We start from the raw sequence: 16,764 nt of genomic DNA, 5'->3' as shown, positions 1-16,764 counted from the left end.
AAATTGATTAATGCGAGTTTAAAAAGTTGAGACTACAAGCGCAAAGTCGACGGCTTTGAAGGCGAATGGTTCATTCAGTTGTTTAGAGAAGTCGAATACAAATCGAGCCGTTACTGGAGATGGTGTAGGGGTGAAGTTGTAGCTGTGTGACGAATTTGTTGACCATGAGATAACCGAATTACAGCGATAATTTTCTGTCCCTTTGCCGCTAGTTTTTTTTTCCCGAAGTTGCGTCGCGAATAGACATAAAAAAGACGACAACCGAAGTGTGAAGTTGCCGAGTCGTGGCGCTCCGTTTTTCTTTTTCTTTTAAAAATCGTCGAGCCGAGAGCAAACAAACAAAGACAGCGACGCCCCGTGGCCCGTTGCCCAAATCCCGCATAAAAACAATCCCAGAAACAAAGAAAAGGGGGGAGGAAGTGGGCAAGTTGGTGAAACATAGGAACCAGGAACCAGGAGACATCAAAGGCCGGTCTCTGTTCTGGTTAGAAAACAAGGGGAGGCACTTTACCTGCCAGCGTACCGATCCTCACCGCCGCCAGGAGCACCACCAGTGCTGCTGCGGGCTTGGCCTTCGTAAGAACGTCCACCACCACCAGCGTAGGGGTCGCGAGCCTCACGAGGAGGGCCGGCAGCATCGAAGCTAGGAGGGTTGGCGTCACGATCGTAGTAACCACCACCGCCGCCACCGCGAGGTTCATCACCACCTCCACGACGATCATCACGGCTGTAACGATCATCACGGCCACCACCGTAGCGGTCACCGCCACCGCGGTAGCCATAGTCGTCACGAGATTCACGGCGGCCACCATACTCACGGCCACCACCACCACCACCAGCGTAGTCACGACGGCCATAGTCACGTCCGTAGTCACGGCCATAATCACGACGATCATTGTAAGAGTCGTAGCGACCGTAGCGGGAGTAATCATCATCGCGACGACGCCAGCCGCCACCGGAGGGGCCACGGCGATCATCGTAACGATCACGACGGGGACCACCTCCACGACCGCCACCGTGACCACCAGGGCCACCAGGGCCATCTGAAGAAGGGAAATGTAAGCTTACGCAAAGCGCAATGATAAAAAAACGATGGAACTTACCACGCTTGGGAGGACCGAAGTACTTTCCGGGGGTAGGAGTACGAGGACGGGCACGACGAGCCTTCTCGATACTCAGGGTGCGACCTTCAATGACCTCACCCTGGAGACCCTCCTTAGCGGCATCAGCCTGCTCGGCGGTGACCATGTTCACGAAACCGAATCCACGGGACTCTTTAGTGTGGGGGTCAAGCATGATCGAACAGTTTTCGACATCGCCGTACTTTTCGAACAGACGCGAAATATCGGACTCGGTCAGTCGCGGGTGAATACCAGTGACAAAGAGGTTGGAGCCCGAGTTGATGGCGCCTTCATCTTCTTCCTCGAGAGGCTTGCGAGCCAGAGGAGCTCTGTGACGATCAGCTTTGAATTGATACAATAAATTAGACAAATACATACCTGTCATCAGAGCGGCCATTGGGGGAGCGGCTGCGAGCACGGTCGCGGTCGGCTCGAGGCTCATCGCGAGGAGAGGCGCTGCGCTCGCGATCATATCGAGGCTCGTCTATTGAAAAACGGTAAATATTTTGAAGCGCATCGAAATAATTTCAAAACACATACCCGCGTAGCGGCTTGAATCGTTGTCGTAGTCCGCCATGATGAAAGGACTGAAGGTGTAGGTTGGAAGGAGGAAGAAAGAGAAGTTGGAAAGCTGATAAGAGACACTAAGCACCCGGAACTCTACACACCCGAATAATCAGGCAGCTGTGCAAACTGCGTGGAATTTAGTGAATCAGATAAAATTAGATAAAATTAGGTGAATCGAAAGTTGAGAGAAAATCAGAGATTTCTTTTTTCTTTCGAAAATGTTTTATGCAGGGGGAGGAAGCCATATGACAAACGATGCCAAGACCGAAGTAATCGCCATATTAAAGCTTTATTAGCTATAGAACTACACTCATACAAACACTACCTGAAATTGCACGCTAAAATCAAAATCATGAACCCCATATGAATCATGTCCAGAATCATCGTGAGCCTCGCAAACGTCGAGTTCGACGAGTAGTCTGTTGTGAAGCAACTGGGGTGCTGGTGGTCTCGCCCTTCAGCTCTCCATCGTCAACCAAGTCCTTTAAACCTTCGAGTTCATCCTCGTCCAGTTCACTAAGTTCTTCACTCATTCCACGCATAATGTCCCGTCCAGTCCATCGTTCCTCGTGAACGGTTGTACCGACAGGGTCAAATGGTTGCATATACCATTGAATGCCACCCATGGCCAAAGGCAGCTGCTGGTCTTGCTCAGTCAGGACAGGCGTTGGGTGTCGATAGTAGCTGGGAGCACTCTTCATGGGTTCTTCGGCAGGAGGTAGCTCTTGCACTCCAGATGTTTCAGGGTGTTGTTCATCTGTAGGCCGGGCCTCCGATGGAGCTTCTGTCGTCGGAAGTGTTTCTTCAACTCCTTCCATCGCATCAGGAGGACCAGGCAACTCAATATCACCTTCCGGCTCGACAGAATCACCACTGCGTGACATCACACTGTGGTCAAGAATCATATCCAGCTCCTTCAACTCCTTCTCGAATGGTTTCCGGTTGAGCTCGCTCTCTTTCCTGATCGCATCCTCTAGAGAAGGTTGGATGACTTTGATTATTCGTTTTGCCAATTTTCTCTTCTCGCGTTGCTCCAGGCTGAGCTCCGGAGCGCGACCACTGATCTGCGCTTGGAGTTCCGCAGTGTCGCCAGCGGGCTCTACCCCGATCTCCGAGGTGAACAGACTGGCCAAGTCGGCTGAGAAGGCAGCAACAGACGGATAGAAACGTTCGTTGAGCCGTTTGCGAATTGACATCAATCCTGCTGCAAAAACACCCTTCCCATCGAGCCTGGGATAAAGTCAGTATGGGCTTGGACAAATTGGGGGGAGTATGTCTTACAATTGAGCTTTCTCAAAGATGGGCCATAGCAGTGGGAACGTAGGGAAGTAAACAAGATCGACGATGTTACGGAGCATCTCTGCATCCTTCAACTTCTCTTTCTCCCGTTTCTTCACTTCGTCGCATAGCATCCTCAATCGGTCAAGATCCTTGTAAAGTCGCTCACCGAACTCAATGCGACGCTCCAGGCGTTTGTGTCCCGGGACACCCATTGCCACATAGTCTCTTCGTGTCATCTCCATAGATGAAAACGTCTCCAGCTGCAACTGGAGTCGCTTGAGCAATGCTGCTCCACGTCTCGCCTCTCGCTTCAATGTCCAATACTTGGATGCATCCTCGGCATATTGCTTCCTTTGGCGGACAGTAAATCGCCCAAGAGAAGCAATCACTGAGTTCAACACAACCTGGGGGATAACTGGGGCGCCAGAGGGCAGCTTCCAGATTGTCCTGGGTACACGTCTCCGTTTGTTGCCGCCTACGGTCAATGTAATACGAGGAGTGAGGGTGCGATCATCTTCTCCTCCATCACTGGGGTGCGCTGGGCCCATCGAGAGTGCCGCAGCTTGGCTGTCTCCCCATCGTCTACCTTGCATTGTATTGCGGTAATATTCGATGGCATCGGCAGTTGCAGAATCAGTGCCATGCTCCAACCGCCAGTCAGGAGGAACATGCTTGTCGCAGAAAGCCTTGAGAAGGTGGGAATCCATTAGACAATGACCAACCTTCATCTTTAAATAAAGTTGAGCTCTTCGCGCACATGAGACATGGAAAGCGACAAAGCAGTTTTTGTTACTGCATTGAATGGATGCACCCATCCGCTGTTTGCAGATATAGCAATTCAACTTCCAGCGGCTGCGTGGGACCTTTTCGACATCGGTCACTGGCTCCATAAGGGAGGGATTACCAATTGAAACTTCAGGAATCCAGAAAGAGCAAAGTAGATGAGCCCATTTAGATGAGGTTGTTTGTTTGAATGCACCTTCAGTGTTGGGGCAGAAAATACAATTGGTGGCCCCTCTTCCCAGCAACTGGCACTTGCGGCAAAGCCACTGACCTTCTGGAATGAAAGGAACACCATAACACTCCTGATGCACTGCGAGGTCACAGCCATCACAGAAAACAATTGCATTCGAGTTTTCACAATCGCCATCATCGCAGATAGCACACTTGCTGTCCTGTTCTTCACCGGGTCCAGCAGTCTCGCCATTGACTGCAGCTGCAGAGCTAGAGCGAAGGCGTCCAGTCTGTGGAGGTTTAGGATTCGGCTTGGGGATGCGCTTTTCAAGGGCATGCCATTCCCTCTCGATTTTGGTCATGGTAATCTCAAACACAGCAGGCTTGATGGGTTCGAGCTGATCTTCACGGCGCTTGGCGTTGTATTCTTCCAACCATTTTTCGTCCTGTTCATCCATGTCATATTCGACACGTCCGATGGTGGTGTTAACATCTCCATCTGTCATGGCAGGTTGAATTACATCGAGGTCATCTTCTTGGGTGCCTTCGGTCATTCGAATAAATCGCCGGTCATGACGGAGAAAGAGATCGCTCTCCTGATATCCCACGTTTGCCATAGTCCGGTCGACATAGTTCTGATGACCGACACCCTTTTTCTCATAGAATGTGAAAGGATCGCGAAGCCTGAACGACGGCTTGGGAAGTGTTAATTTCTCACGGGGATTGGGGCCCGGAGGCGGTATAATTTTCTGTCCTTGCTGGGCAAGAAGTGCATTAAGGATGGCCTCGGGGCGACGAGGTGGACGGCCAGGCCTGCGCTTGATTGGGATTGGGGAAGCTAGTTCGCCTGATATGATGACTGGTGATCCTGAATGATCTGAGACTGTCGCACCAGCCAGTGATTCCAGGCTTAAGACAGGAGCGGAGGTATCAGGCGCATCAACCTCTTCAGAGGTGAAGACCGCAATTTTGCTATCAATGTCCAAGTCAGGATGGAACTCTTCCCATCCACGTTCTTCGCGTGGCTTGTACCCATCGCCTTGTTGAAGGGCAAGAGCGGCGGCCGTAGAAGATGTGAAGCGACCGCGGGCTTGGTTCTTATCGCGCCTTGGACGCGACATAGAGGGTGGTGTTGTTGGCATGATGGGAGGTGGCGGTGGAGGGGCTAAGAATGGTTGGTCCATCTCACGGGGTGGACGGCCTCGAGGTTTTGCGGAGTGGCGTCCGGGAGCACTAGTTTTCTTGGGAGATTCTTGAGTTTCAACGGCAGCGATAGCAGCAGCAGCAGCGTCGAAGTCGATAAATCTTCCTCCTCCTCCAGGGCCACCTGGAACGTACTTTCGTTTTTTTGAAGGAGGGCCGTCAGGGGAATCGAAGGAGGCGCTGTTGGATGATTTGAGGGAAGACCTAGGTTTACTGCGTGATGGACGACCAGAGATTGAATGTCTGACCGCCGGTGCCATAATTCGAGAGAGAGCTCTCGGGTGCGTATGCTGATCGTTGGGGGATGGTGATTGTTAATCGGACGGCGTCAGGTCGCGTTCAGAGGCCGACTCAGGCGGGGCCTCGGGAAACGTCAAAACCGGAGGTCTCAAGTCATGCGACAGCAAACCAGAAACGAATGGAAACAATGGACGCAAAGGACGCCAGAGCCCGTGGAAGCTGCAAGGCGCGATGAGTTGTTTGGCTATCTGGTAAGGCGGAGACGCCCGAGCTGGCTGGGCCTGTTGGCCTCAGGCGCCAATCTAGACTTTATGCACCTCCACAGCTTGACATAGGGACGTGACATCCACAGCTGTCCCTTGCGAGCTATCCACGACTTTATTCCTTCGATCAAGCTTTGGGTTCCCATCTTTGCATAGATTCACAACATGAGCGGTTCTAGCGACATTAGGTACGCGTTATCCACCTCAAAACACCACGCGCTCCAGCCTCGCTAACTGGTACTGCCTTCAAAAGATGGCGGGGTGGACCCAGTCGCCAGGCGTCGCAGCGCAACTCGAACAACCGCGATAAAACAGGGGGACAGGGAGGCGCACGCGATAACAATGCTGCTTGGGGCGCATCCAACCCTCCGCAGGAGCAGCATATCCCTGTACGAGGCTTCAACGCCGCAGAGGTTAAGAACACCCTCAAGCGTATGTATATGCACCTAATCTGCAAGTGTCAGGGCTGACCGAGCTTCTGTAATACAGCAGGGCCTAATGGTACATATTATCTCCACCCTCATATCTACTCAAGCCTAACCTATGCGCCGTTGATACAGAAACCAAGTTGTCGACTCCCTACAAATCTCATTCTAAAGACGGTCCCACCCAACGATCTACTGCCTGGGGTCCCAAGGGTACAGTCTTCCTTCGGTCGCAACTTACCCTAAACAAACAATAACCATATCTACAGCGCAAAACATGGCGAACGGCAAAGATTTCTTCCTTGAGCTTCGAAGACAGATCGCGACGTTGCAACGGAGCGGGCCCCCTGTCGGCGGCTGATCATCACGGTTACGACTTCATTATCTCAAGATTCTTGCATTGCACAGTCGGTCGGTAGCGAGTTTGGTTCGTTTTCATGGGTTGCAACGGCGCATCTTCGATACCCTACTGTGGAGGATGCATGGGTGATGAGTGGACTCGGAGGTTACATAACATCGGCGTCTCTGATGATTCTGGGTCTTACATGTCTATAATGCACTATGGCTCCTACTTTTTGGAATTTATTCATTACAACTGCTGCGCTGCGTCTGGAACTCCGTAGGGGTTGAGACTGTATTATTTTACACGCGCTACTATACAGAGAGGGTATGTCACTAATATACACGGGGGTAGCTATCCAACTACAATCATCGCCTTTGAGTCCAGCCTCCTGGGCCAAGGATACCTCCATCGTCAGCCTTCGGGTCAAGGGTCCATTTCCGCAGAGGACGACAGCTGAGCTCGGATCGGAAGCCAGCCTCAAACATCTCGATTCCCGCCCACCCAATCATGGCCGCATTGTCGGTACACAAATATGGAGGCGGAGCAATGATCTTGATATTTCCAAAGCCGCGCACTTCTAAAAATGAAGTGAGAACTTTCATGAGGAACTGGTTGGCGGCCACACCACCACTAACGACGAGGGTTTTGATATCGTTCTTGCCATTGTTGTGTGGCCGCAGAGTCTCCAAAGCGATAACAGTGCGCGAAGCAAGATGCTCAAAACACACACGCATAGCTTCCCGGCCTAGATCGACACGCTCGGAATGCGACATCTTAAGATTCGTATCGTTACTCTGAACGATCTTCCCGACCATGCTCGCAATCGAAGAGAAGCTGAACTGCATGGTGCGGGTATTCGCAAACGGAGTCGTAAGATACCAGCCCCAATCGCTTACGCGCTTATTTATTTCTTCTCCCCGAGTCTCTGGTGGCGTGTAATCCGCGAAATCAGCCTTGCCATTAGGGAAGACAAATTGCTCCAGGCTTTTGCCGTACATGGTACTTTTAGCTTCCTGGAGCAAAGTGTCAGGTAGAATGTCTCGCGCAGATTTATCGAGTGCCTCTCCAATAGCTATATCTTCACTTGTAGCGAGAATGCTATGGTCCGTGAGACCTTTGGAATGAACCAAAGTCGTATGGCCTCCAGAGACGAGAATGGACAGAAAAGGGAATTCGGGCGTCATTGCGGGCGCATCTTCAGGCTTGGATTCATTTTCCAAACATGACACAAGGCCCGGCGTTAGAAGATGTGCCTGCATGTGATGAACTCCAATCATGGGGATCTGCCATGCAACCGATAGCGCTTTTCCAGTGTCGAGGCCGACGGACAGGTTGGACCGCATTCCGGGGCCTCTTGTAGCGGATATGAAATCAGGGAGACGGCGACGAGTCCCATCTGCCAGTTTGAGTCCATCGCCCGTTTTGGACTCCGGTAGGGAATTAAGGGCTTTCTGTACAAGGGTTGCGAGGTTGTCTTGGTGGGATTCGAGGGCGATGATAGGGTGGATTCCGCGATGCGCGCGCGTGTCGGCGGTTACATTTTCAAGGAAATGGATTTTGGCTGCGCTTCTGGAGTGTTTCTTTGTCTTTTCGACGATAGCTACGGATGTATCGTCACTGTTATTGGTAGCCAATTAGTTGGGCGGCTTTTTTTTCGGGCGGGCGTTTACTTCTGCTTACCATGACGTTTCAATTGCCAACGTGAGCAACCCACGGCGGGAGGTCAAACATCTATTCGCATTTAGCGCCGACCTGCGAAAAGTCGCAGCAGGTCTCAACAAGAATAACATTGGTAAGATGCTCGACATAGCCCGGCGACAGGGGCGAAAAAGATCGGACCCGCACGGGCCGGAGAAGCCCTCAATGGGAGCCCTAAAACAGGTCTCAAAACAGAAATATATATTGATCTATGGAGTATTTCGTACTTTGCGCAAAGACTACTTTCTACATATCTTGGATTCAGTCCTTTTGGAATTGAGAATGTCAAAATATGGTCAAGGACACCGTTGTATTTGCAGTAGCGAACGACTAGGTTAAAACATTTATACTCGAAAATCAAAATCATCAATCCAGGTCCCATCATAACGTCATAAATATATTGTTCCTCCAAAACTTTGGTACATCATTTCCATTCAAGAGCAGAGCATATGATTACACCAGAGGCCGAGTCAGTCCAGGTGAATGACACTGACGAGTTCAGGGCCAGCGAAAAGCGCGAGAGGCAGCATGGTCATGCAGAGAACCATCTTGAGAGAGGCTGGATCAAGAATTTCATGCGGCATTCTGTCATTCCTAGGAATCCATCTTGCAGTTCAAGGAAGGTCATTGTCGGGCGCGCGAGGTCGTATTGAGGCGATCATCAAGAAACCCAGGGTGCAGGGTGTGGCATCATTGTAAAAGCAAGATATGGACCAGGCATTTAGAAGCACCTGGTTACACCCCATTACTCCAGTCGTGGACGGTCATTAGTGATACAGATCTCGAACTTCATCTCACTGTCGGACCGTCCATCGCCGTTCTTCTCGGGACATCTTCATGTGCTTTCCGTAATACTCGTCTGGGTTCTCAATCGGTGTCACACAATGGACTGTTGGCGTCACTTGAAATTGTATACGCTTGTCAACAGTGGCAGGGCGTGATGACGACTGCTTCTTCAGGATGCTCTTTGATGAGCAAGAGTTTGTGTATGAATAGCTTGGAACTTGCAGCGAGGAGAATCTCATGCTGGACGGGCTGTTTGCGGAGATTGGCGAGACAGGTGTGCGAGGAAGAGCACTTGGTGACTTGAGCGACAATGTTGGCCGAGGAGCATTCTGCACAGCAGAGATGCTCAAGGACAGCTTTGGCTTGACGACACGGGCGGTATACATTGCGACGGGTGAAGAATCCACAGAAGTTGAAGGTCACAATGTGGTTGATGTTATTCCAAAGTTTTGTATTCACAAGGAAACTTTGATCAACAAAGATATCCGAGTAAGCAAGGAGAGAAACAAATTATTGATGTCGATGTAGGTAAGGAGTTGAAGAAACTTGGGCCAGCCAAATTGAAGCGCACGAAAATAGAGTCAAAAATAGGAAAAGAAATAGGAAAATCTGAAAACAATGTCCAAGATGCAGTATCCCGGGGGACCGATGGGGGCTATATACACTCGAGGGCTTGAGGGAGGCACGAATTTCATTTCTGCTCTAAGCGCCCACCCTATGCACGACGATGCACAAATCACCACCATCACACTGGAGTTTCTAACTTTGGAAAGCTTCCGTTTCATCCAGCCAATCAAAACTATCAGGGGTTGGCCTCCCTGTCTAGTGTGATGTGACAGATGGTAGGATTCGACGATGGGGGACACATCCATTGCCCTGCAGCTAACTGCACCGAGAACCACACCGTGATCATCCTGTCCATTTGATTCGAAACTCTCAACCGACTATCAATAAGCGTGTAGAAATTTGCACTCACCTCAAGTGGATTCTCACATTATTGGGTGATATCCCCGCATTATCACAGTGACGAACAGTGGCAACGAAATCTGATTGGCTTCGATGTCAAATTTGGAAGATCGTCGTGCTATAATTAGATATCACATATGTTCGATGCCGCTATCAACTATTTTTACTCTTCAGGGTTGAGCGGAGCGATGAATAATATCCATCCTTGCACATAGTTACCCCGTACTCCGTAGACTAAAGCTACATACGGAGTAGTAAATGTAGTTGGAGCACCGTTGGGCACATTCTGTTAGGGCTTTTTCTTGGGGGCCAATTGACCTCCAGCTCTTACAAGATAATGCTTATTGATGTTACATTCCTCTTGCGTGATTTACTTACAATCAACTATTTTTATTTCCTAGTCTTCCAAACCGAGCATGTCCGCTGTATGATGCACATAATGCTTGACATTATGTGCTATTTATAGAAGACCTCTAACATCGACGGCGCAAACTTGACACACATCCAGAGCTCTTACACACTTTTGCTTGACTAGAACACTACTAGGGGAGAATGGTTGCAATTTATGAAACGAGCGACAAGATCTATCGAAGTATACGGAGCTATGACTGGCCCTTGAACAGCAAGAACGAGATTGAAAGCAGACATGCAGAACATGAGACAAACATGCGCAGGAGATATAGGAAACTTGGAACAACATACGGGGTATGGGCTACTCCATACTGAGTGAGATCCTATGAGTTTAGCGAAATTCCGTAGCATCCTTTCATAAATCGGGGCGGGAGGCTGGGATGCCCATAGCTTGCTGGGAAGATTTCTGCCTGCCTGGAAAGTGGTTGGGAGTCACTTACTGGCCTTGGAATAGGCTGAAGCTTGATGAGATTATTATAGCATTGTTATGGATATAGGAAGGGATACTGACGTGCAGTTTGTTTACACCCTTGGATTAGGATAATGACTTATGATGGGCGTTGTGCGTTGTGATCAATATAGTATCTCAAGACAAAGATAGGCCTGCTTGGATAATATCGCCCATGTTTTGAGATTATGGAGGACATTCTATCTCTGGTCCTTTGCGTTGAAACAAGCTCGAATGAAAGAAATGATATCGTCGATTTTGAATAGACAATCCTTTGTTCTATCTTCATCACAAGGCGTAAAGGAAGACGCTGCAGCGCCTGATACGGCGGGGTTGGGTAAGTCGCGGCGACATAGATCACGCGTAATGGCTGCCAGCCCGGGGTATGGAGGCTTTGTCTATTCAATATGTCGGGTCTGACGAATGGCCGGTTCAAAACTTCTGGCAGCAGTCTGTTTCGTAAGGCGCGAATGCGGAAGTCAACTGACGGGACAACCGTGCTTGGTTTCACATTTAGCATCATTCAGTGGTCTCAGATAGTGAACGAATTCATTGTCGAGGCATCTCTATGGCCGTTTGTAGTCTAGGGTGTGAGCATGGCTCGAGATCATATAATCAGAGGCTGGAGAGGATACTGTACACAGGGGATATCATGGCATAGTAAAACACGGTATAGAGAATCCCAGATTATAAATGGGAAAGCCATTTTCACAACTTAAGCCTCTTCTTGCTTTATTCTCACCGTCTGACTGCCTATACAATTGAGAAGAGAGAGAAAATATCTTCAAAACAAGGATATGTAAGGGCAGACCGCATAAGCAGCCTATTGTAGGGATCATATCATAGAGCATCCATAGGGCTGAGTCTAAGTACTCCATAAATACATATGATAAGATCTGATCGACCCACCTCTTGATAAACCAAGTTCATCATTTCCCTTTGAGTGCATCGCTCAATGGGGATCGAATTTGTGCATAGTACATGTAGATTTCATTTTTCCCATAGTGATGTGGCAATGTTCTCACTATCCTATTGTACAAGCACATGTCTTGGGGTGGAATTCTTCTATCTCTTAGTGTCAGTACATGAGTATGACATTGATTTTACCTCTACAGCCCGGGTACATCCATGGATACCTCGTAGCACTGCCGGATGTGATCATACTTACTAGGATAACCCTATTCTTGTCCAACCCTTCTAGTACTTCTCGGGAGTGATAAAGCCCCGGCAGTGGTGGTTTATCCATCTGTTCCAGAGATTTGATTATCTTACCTAGTACATCTAGACCTTAGGAGCTATCCCGTATTATTAATAGCGCGAGGTAATAACTAGGTAGGTATCGGCAGGCTTGGCGGTGAATCTTTGAGCCTTCAAGTTCTCGGCCTTTTTCTGTTCTCAGCCTCAGAAAAAAAGGCCAAGTTGATGCCCTATCATCAGACTGTCATTTCCTTCACCTGGCTTAGATTCCGAGAATCTGTACAAGTCGGTTAAATGTAATATAAAGTGCGGAGAAGTCTAACGGAATATCACATCCCGGAGTTAAGCCGAATGAGTCTGGAAGGCTGTGGAGAGGCAAAGATGAGATTGACCAATCGACATGAGCGTCTCCAACTCCTTTCCATTTGACTCCGCACCGAACTCGGAGTGAAGTTGGGGAGTTTTCGTGTTTTCTGTACGCTCACCGGTTCCGAAGCCATGTGACACATTCAACTCCGGTTTCTTCCTTTCTGTTTCTTTGCCTGTGGACTTTTTTTTTTTTTTTTCTTTCTTTTTTTTTCTTTTTTTTGCCTCTGATTCAGGTTCCTGAAGACTGTGGGTGGTGGCAAATATGAATCCCAAGGAATAGGTGGACTTCGAGTATTTGAACAACCATCAGGCTGGGGGACCCTTGGATGTATAGAAGTACCTGAGTGCGAGTACCTAGACAGGGAAGATCGGTGAGAGCTGATTCGGTCCGATCGCCGGGTAAATAACGCCATAAGGGATGCAAAGAAAAATTCAGTGTTATGCGGAAAATCCCTTGAAGTTATGAAAATATTAAAATCTATACATATTATCTATTCTAATATCTAATCATTTCAGACGGGCATTATCGTGTAAAAAGAAAATCCCCGTAGAAAAGTGGGCTCCTATTATCAAAACACTTTTTTTATTGACTCAGTCCGGTTCTCCACTCCTCTCGACCCCTTCCTTCGCCCCCCAGCTTTCTCTTTTGTGTGGATTTGATTTTTTTTTTGTGTCAGTCATTTGCATATACACATCATGGCCAGCGTAACAGAAGCTGTGAAGGAATCCCTCCTGGGAAGTACAGAGTCGCCTCAGCTGTCCCACCAGGCGCGCTCAAACTTTGTCCGCCATGCGCAAAAGGACGAGAATGGCGAGCTCTTCATGAACGAGGAGAACTTCATTAATGCTGTGGCACCTAAACAGGAAGACTATGTAAGTGTCACTAGAGACTGCAGAGGTACTGAGATCGCAATTGCTGATCAGATTTCCCAACAGCACAAGATTAAGCGCGAACAATATGGGATTCTTTTCAACGTCGCAGACCGACGGAGAGCTGGCAAGCTCAACATCACCGACTGGGCCTCCTTCGAAAACCTCCTCGCGAAGCCCGATGCCGAGTACGAGATCGCCTTCCGCCTCTTCGACTTCGATGGAACCGGGAGTGTCAAGTTCGAGGCCGTGCAGGGACTCTACAACATGAACAAGAGTGCCGACAGCATTCCCTTTGACTGGAACTCAGAATGGGCATCTTTGTACGGAGGCCGCTCCAAGTCCCGCCATGACATGACTTACCCCCAATTCGCCCAGATGCTGCGCGGTTTGCAGGGTGAGCGTATCCGTCAAGCTTTCCACATCTTTGACAAGGACGGCGATGGATTTATCCAGCCGGAAGATTTCCAGCGTATTATCCTCGAGACCTCAAAACACAAGTTGTCCGATCACGTCCTCGAGAACCTCCCCACCCTGTGCAATATCTCGACCAGCAACCGCATCTCCTACGCCAATGTGCGTGCTTTCCAGAATGTCATGCGCGAGATGGATATCATTGATATGGTGGTCCGCGAAGCAACAAAGAAGAGCATCGATGGCAAGATCACTCGCTCTGACTTCCTGAACGAGGCCGCTCGCGTCACTCGTTTCTCCCAGTTCACCCCCATGGAGGCCGATATCCTTTTCCACTTCGCTGGTCTCGATGCGCCTTCAGGACGTCTCTCTCAGAAAGACTTCGCCAAGGTCATCGATGCTTCATGGCGTATCCCCGTGATCGCTGCAAACCAGGCCGTGTCTGCTGGACAGGAAGTTGCCGAGAAGACTAAAAGTCTGCTTCACGGCGTGCTTGAGTCTGCACACCACTTTGCATTGGGTAGTATCGCCGGTGCTTTTGGTGCTTTCATGGTCTACCCCATTGATTTGGTCAAGACTCGTCTGCAGAACCAGCGTTCGTCTCGCCCCGGCGAGAGACTGTACAACAACTCTCTCGATTGCGCTAGAAAGGTTATCCGCAACGAAGGTTTCACTGGCCTGTACTCCGGTGTCATTCCTCAGTTGATCGGCGTGGCGCCTGAAAAGGCCATCAAGCTGACTGTGAACGATCTCGTTCGTGAGTACTTCACCGACAAGGAAACCCACAGAATCAAGTACGCCCAAGAAGTTCTGGCTGGTGGAACTGCTGGTGCTTGTCAAGTCGTCTTCACAAACCCCCTTGAGATTGTGAAGATTCGTCTGCAGGTCCAGGGTGAAATCGCAAAGAACGTCGAGGGTGTGCCTCGCCGCTCAGCGCTCTGGATTGTCAAGAACCTGGGTTTAATGGGCCTGTACAAGGGAGCGAGCGCCTGTCTCCTCCGTGACGTCCCCTTCTCGGCCATCTACTTCCCCACATACGCACACTTGAAGTCCGACTTCTTCGGCGAAACCGCCACAAACAAGCTCGGCGTTGTCCAGCTCCTCACCGCCGGTGCCATCGCCGGTATGCCCGCCGCCTACCTCACCACACCCTGCGATGTCATCAAAACCCGTCTGCAGGTCGAAGCCCGCAAGGGTGACACCAAGTACAACGGTCTGCGTCACTGCGCTGCCACCGTCTGGAAAGAAGAGGGTCTAGCCGCCTTCTTCAAGGGTGGCCCTGCCCGTATCATGCGTTCTTCGCCTCAGTTCGGTTTCACCCTGGCCGCCTACGAAGTGCTCCAGAAGGCCTTCCCCATGCCCGGTGAGGGCGACGCCATTACACCCACTGGTCATGTCGAGCCTAGTGTCGGCGGACAGGGCGCTAAGGCGCCTCTGCCTTACCTCCGGTCAAGGAACGCGCTCAAGCTCATCCTTGATCTAGACCAGAACATTGGCCGGGTGCAGGTCCCACGGCCTGAGAACTGGCCCAAGTTCCTGCAGGGCTCAAAGTAGGGCTACTGTTATAGTGAGCCTGTCATTTCTGGTTTTTGTTTCTTCATTATTTTCACTAGCGATATGTTTCTCGTTTCTCATTTGGTCAAGGCCTATATTTCCTTCGATTTAGCATGAGATCTTTCTCACATTTCTTTCGGATCTTTTTCGTGTCAGGCCTCTTTTGTGGTTTAGTTGGGCTTGACATGGAGTGTGCATCCTCCCCTTTGCATCATGATGTCTTCTCTTTATTTGCCGGAGACCATTTGTGTTTGCATTGTACCAACAGCAGATAGATATGAAAAGGTGTGGGTTGTCCTAGACGACCCTGATTGTGATGTTTATATCATTCTAGATTTGGTTTGGGTTGATATTCTTCCGTCTCTTGGTATAGCTGTAAGCATACATGAGGGTGTAGTTTGTGGTTGATCTAAGTCGTGCCTAATGAGCAGCTAGATCCTACCCAAGTCAAGAAGTTGGCTGCATATCATCTTGTGGTCTGCACTGGACTTTTATTCTAAGTTCAGATGCTGAAGCTGTTTATCCCAAGCCCAGGAAAATATGTACATGAAACATGATTTGCAGGCTCACAAACGGGTATCAGAATCTACTCCTGAGAAAAGATTCCCTGTACAGGTGATGTTACATCTATATCGTTGATGATATATTGGTTACGGACTGGGTCCATGTGTGTGGCAAATGCTAGACCCAGTTGTCGTAAATATAAAGAAATCCCATCGTGATCTAGAAGATCAATTCGACATTGGGACAGCCGTGGCTCATTGCGGTGGCGTTTATCCCGAGTTCACACGACTGGGCCCCGAGAACAGAAGCTTATTTTTGATGAAGACCAATTTCGTCCGCATTCAATAGAATCTAAGCTTTCGTGGCGACTCTGTCTTAGCGACCTCCTCGGTGCGCTTCTCTTCCAAGGGCTGTTTGGGTTGTGTTTGTTCTTTCTCGGACACCTCGCGCTTCTCTGCTTGCGACTGGGCGGTCTTCTTCTCATGCCACAGGGAATCCTCAGCTTCAATCTCGCGCAGTACTAGGAAGAAATAGTCAGAGACCGACCATAACACAGAAATGTCGAAAATTGGTTAACATACCTTCGTCCCACTCTCGTTCCTTTGCCTCATCGCCCGTCCCCAGCAACTTCTCCACATCGACTTTCTCTCCAATCTTGACTCGTGAAATAATCTCCGCTAGAAGCTCGATCTTCGCATCCGTCGTCCGAGTATATGCCGCGTAACCGTTCTTCAAAGTGAGCATGCGAATGGCCTGTGAGCCGATCAGAGTGAATATGATGATGTAGAACGTCGCCGGATTCCATTCTTTAGATTTCTCTTTCGCAGGATCTTTGCGCGCTCGACCACCCCGAAGAAATCGGGGAATCATCGCCGTCCATACTGATGTGTCTGCGATCTTTGGAAGGCGATCGGAGGTCGAATATGAGCGCCCAGCCGAACCGCGGCATTGTCTCGTAGCATTTAATGTAGAAGGAGCAGAAAATAACTGTCTGCTAAGCCCAAAGGGTCTGAATCTGAAAGTCATAGCTCTGTTCGCGTCTAGCAGTAATCGTCGATCTTCAGAAGCGGGAAAAGTTGAAGTTCGTGATTGCCTCAGGCGATAAGGCTATCAAACCCAATAAGGTATAGCGCTGTTGTTGCCGCGACAA

General features: G+C 49.6%; 8 protein-coding genes across 8 annotated transcripts; 3 read left to right on the top strand and 5 right to left on the bottom strand.

The window, feature by feature from the left end:
* Positions 1 to 507: 507 nt before the first annotated feature.
* Positions 508 to 1,698, bottom strand: N7500_006633 (RNA recognition motif domain-containing protein; the record flags this gene model as incomplete). The annotated part of the gene is made up of 4 exons (XM_056677777.1): positions 508 to 1,043; positions 1,104 to 1,450; positions 1,500 to 1,605; positions 1,662 to 1,698. 4 exons carry the CDS (start codon positions 1,696 to 1,698, stop codon positions 508 to 510), a joined length of 1,026 nt encoding a protein of 341 aa, XP_056532777.1.
* A 370-nt stretch (positions 1,699 to 2,068) lies between these two features.
* On the bottom strand, positions 2,069 to 5,386 carry N7500_006632 (putative PHD finger domain protein; the record flags this gene model as incomplete). The annotated part of the gene is made up of 2 exons (XM_056677776.1): positions 2,069 to 2,918; positions 2,970 to 5,386. 2 exons carry the CDS (start codon positions 5,384 to 5,386, stop codon positions 2,069 to 2,071), a joined length of 3,267 nt encoding a protein of 1,088 aa, XP_056532776.1.
* Positions 5,387 to 5,794: 408 nt separating this feature from the next.
* On the top strand, positions 5,795 to 6,415 carry N7500_006631 (uncharacterized protein; the record flags this gene model as incomplete). Its single annotated transcript, XM_056677775.1, has 5 exons — positions 5,795 to 5,817; positions 5,883 to 6,061; positions 6,119 to 6,130; positions 6,190 to 6,267; positions 6,324 to 6,415. The coding sequence occupies 5 exons, from the start codon at positions 5,795 to 5,797 to the stop codon at positions 6,413 to 6,415; spliced, it is 384 nt and encodes a 127-aa protein (XP_056532775.1).
* Positions 6,416 to 6,762: 347 nt separating this feature from the next.
* Positions 6,763 to 8,187, bottom strand: N7500_006630 (N(6)-L-threonylcarbamoyladenine synthase family protein; the record flags this gene model as incomplete). The annotated part of the gene is made up of 2 exons (XM_056677774.1): positions 6,763 to 8,014; positions 8,078 to 8,187. 2 exons carry the CDS (start codon positions 8,185 to 8,187, stop codon positions 6,763 to 6,765), a joined length of 1,362 nt encoding a protein of 453 aa, XP_056532774.1.
* A 702-nt stretch (positions 8,188 to 8,889) lies between these two features.
* On the bottom strand, positions 8,890 to 9,267 carry N7500_006629 (uncharacterized protein; the record flags this gene model as incomplete). Its single annotated transcript, XM_056677773.1, has 1 exon — positions 8,890 to 9,267. The coding sequence occupies one exon, from the start codon at positions 9,265 to 9,267 to the stop codon at positions 8,890 to 8,892; it is 378 nt and encodes a 125-aa protein (XP_056532773.1).
* Positions 9,268 to 11,113: 1,846 nt separating this feature from the next.
* N7500_006628 (uncharacterized protein) lies at positions 11,114 to 11,293 on the top strand (the record flags this gene model as incomplete). Its single annotated transcript, XM_056677772.1, has 1 exon — positions 11,114 to 11,293. One exon carries the CDS (start codon positions 11,114 to 11,116, stop codon positions 11,291 to 11,293), a length of 180 nt encoding a protein of 59 aa, XP_056532772.1.
* A 1,675-nt stretch (positions 11,294 to 12,968) lies between these two features.
* On the top strand, positions 12,969 to 15,110 carry N7500_006627 (citrin; the record flags this gene model as incomplete). Its single annotated transcript, XM_056677771.1, has 1 exon — positions 12,969 to 15,110. The coding sequence occupies one exon, from the start codon at positions 12,969 to 12,971 to the stop codon at positions 15,108 to 15,110; it is 2,142 nt and encodes a 713-aa protein (XP_056532771.1).
* Positions 15,111 to 15,955: 845 nt separating this feature from the next.
* N7500_006626 (DUF5321 domain-containing protein) lies at positions 15,956 to 16,643 on the bottom strand (the record flags this gene model as incomplete). Its single annotated transcript, XM_056677770.1, has 2 exons — positions 15,956 to 16,134; positions 16,196 to 16,643. Coding segments are annotated over 2 exons (627 nt in total), but the record flags the coding sequence as incomplete, so codon positions are not given.
* Positions 16,644 to 16,764: the final 121 nt, after the last annotated feature.

The sequence above is a fragment of the Penicillium coprophilum genome, assembly GCF_028826855.1.
Source record: "Penicillium coprophilum strain IBT 35676 chromosome Unknown utg000004l_segment0_segment0, whole genome shotgun sequence".
Lineage (NCBI taxonomy): Eukaryota > Fungi > Ascomycota > Eurotiomycetes > Eurotiales > Aspergillaceae > Penicillium > Penicillium coprophilum.
This window is presented reverse-complemented; position numbering and strand designations above follow the sequence as displayed.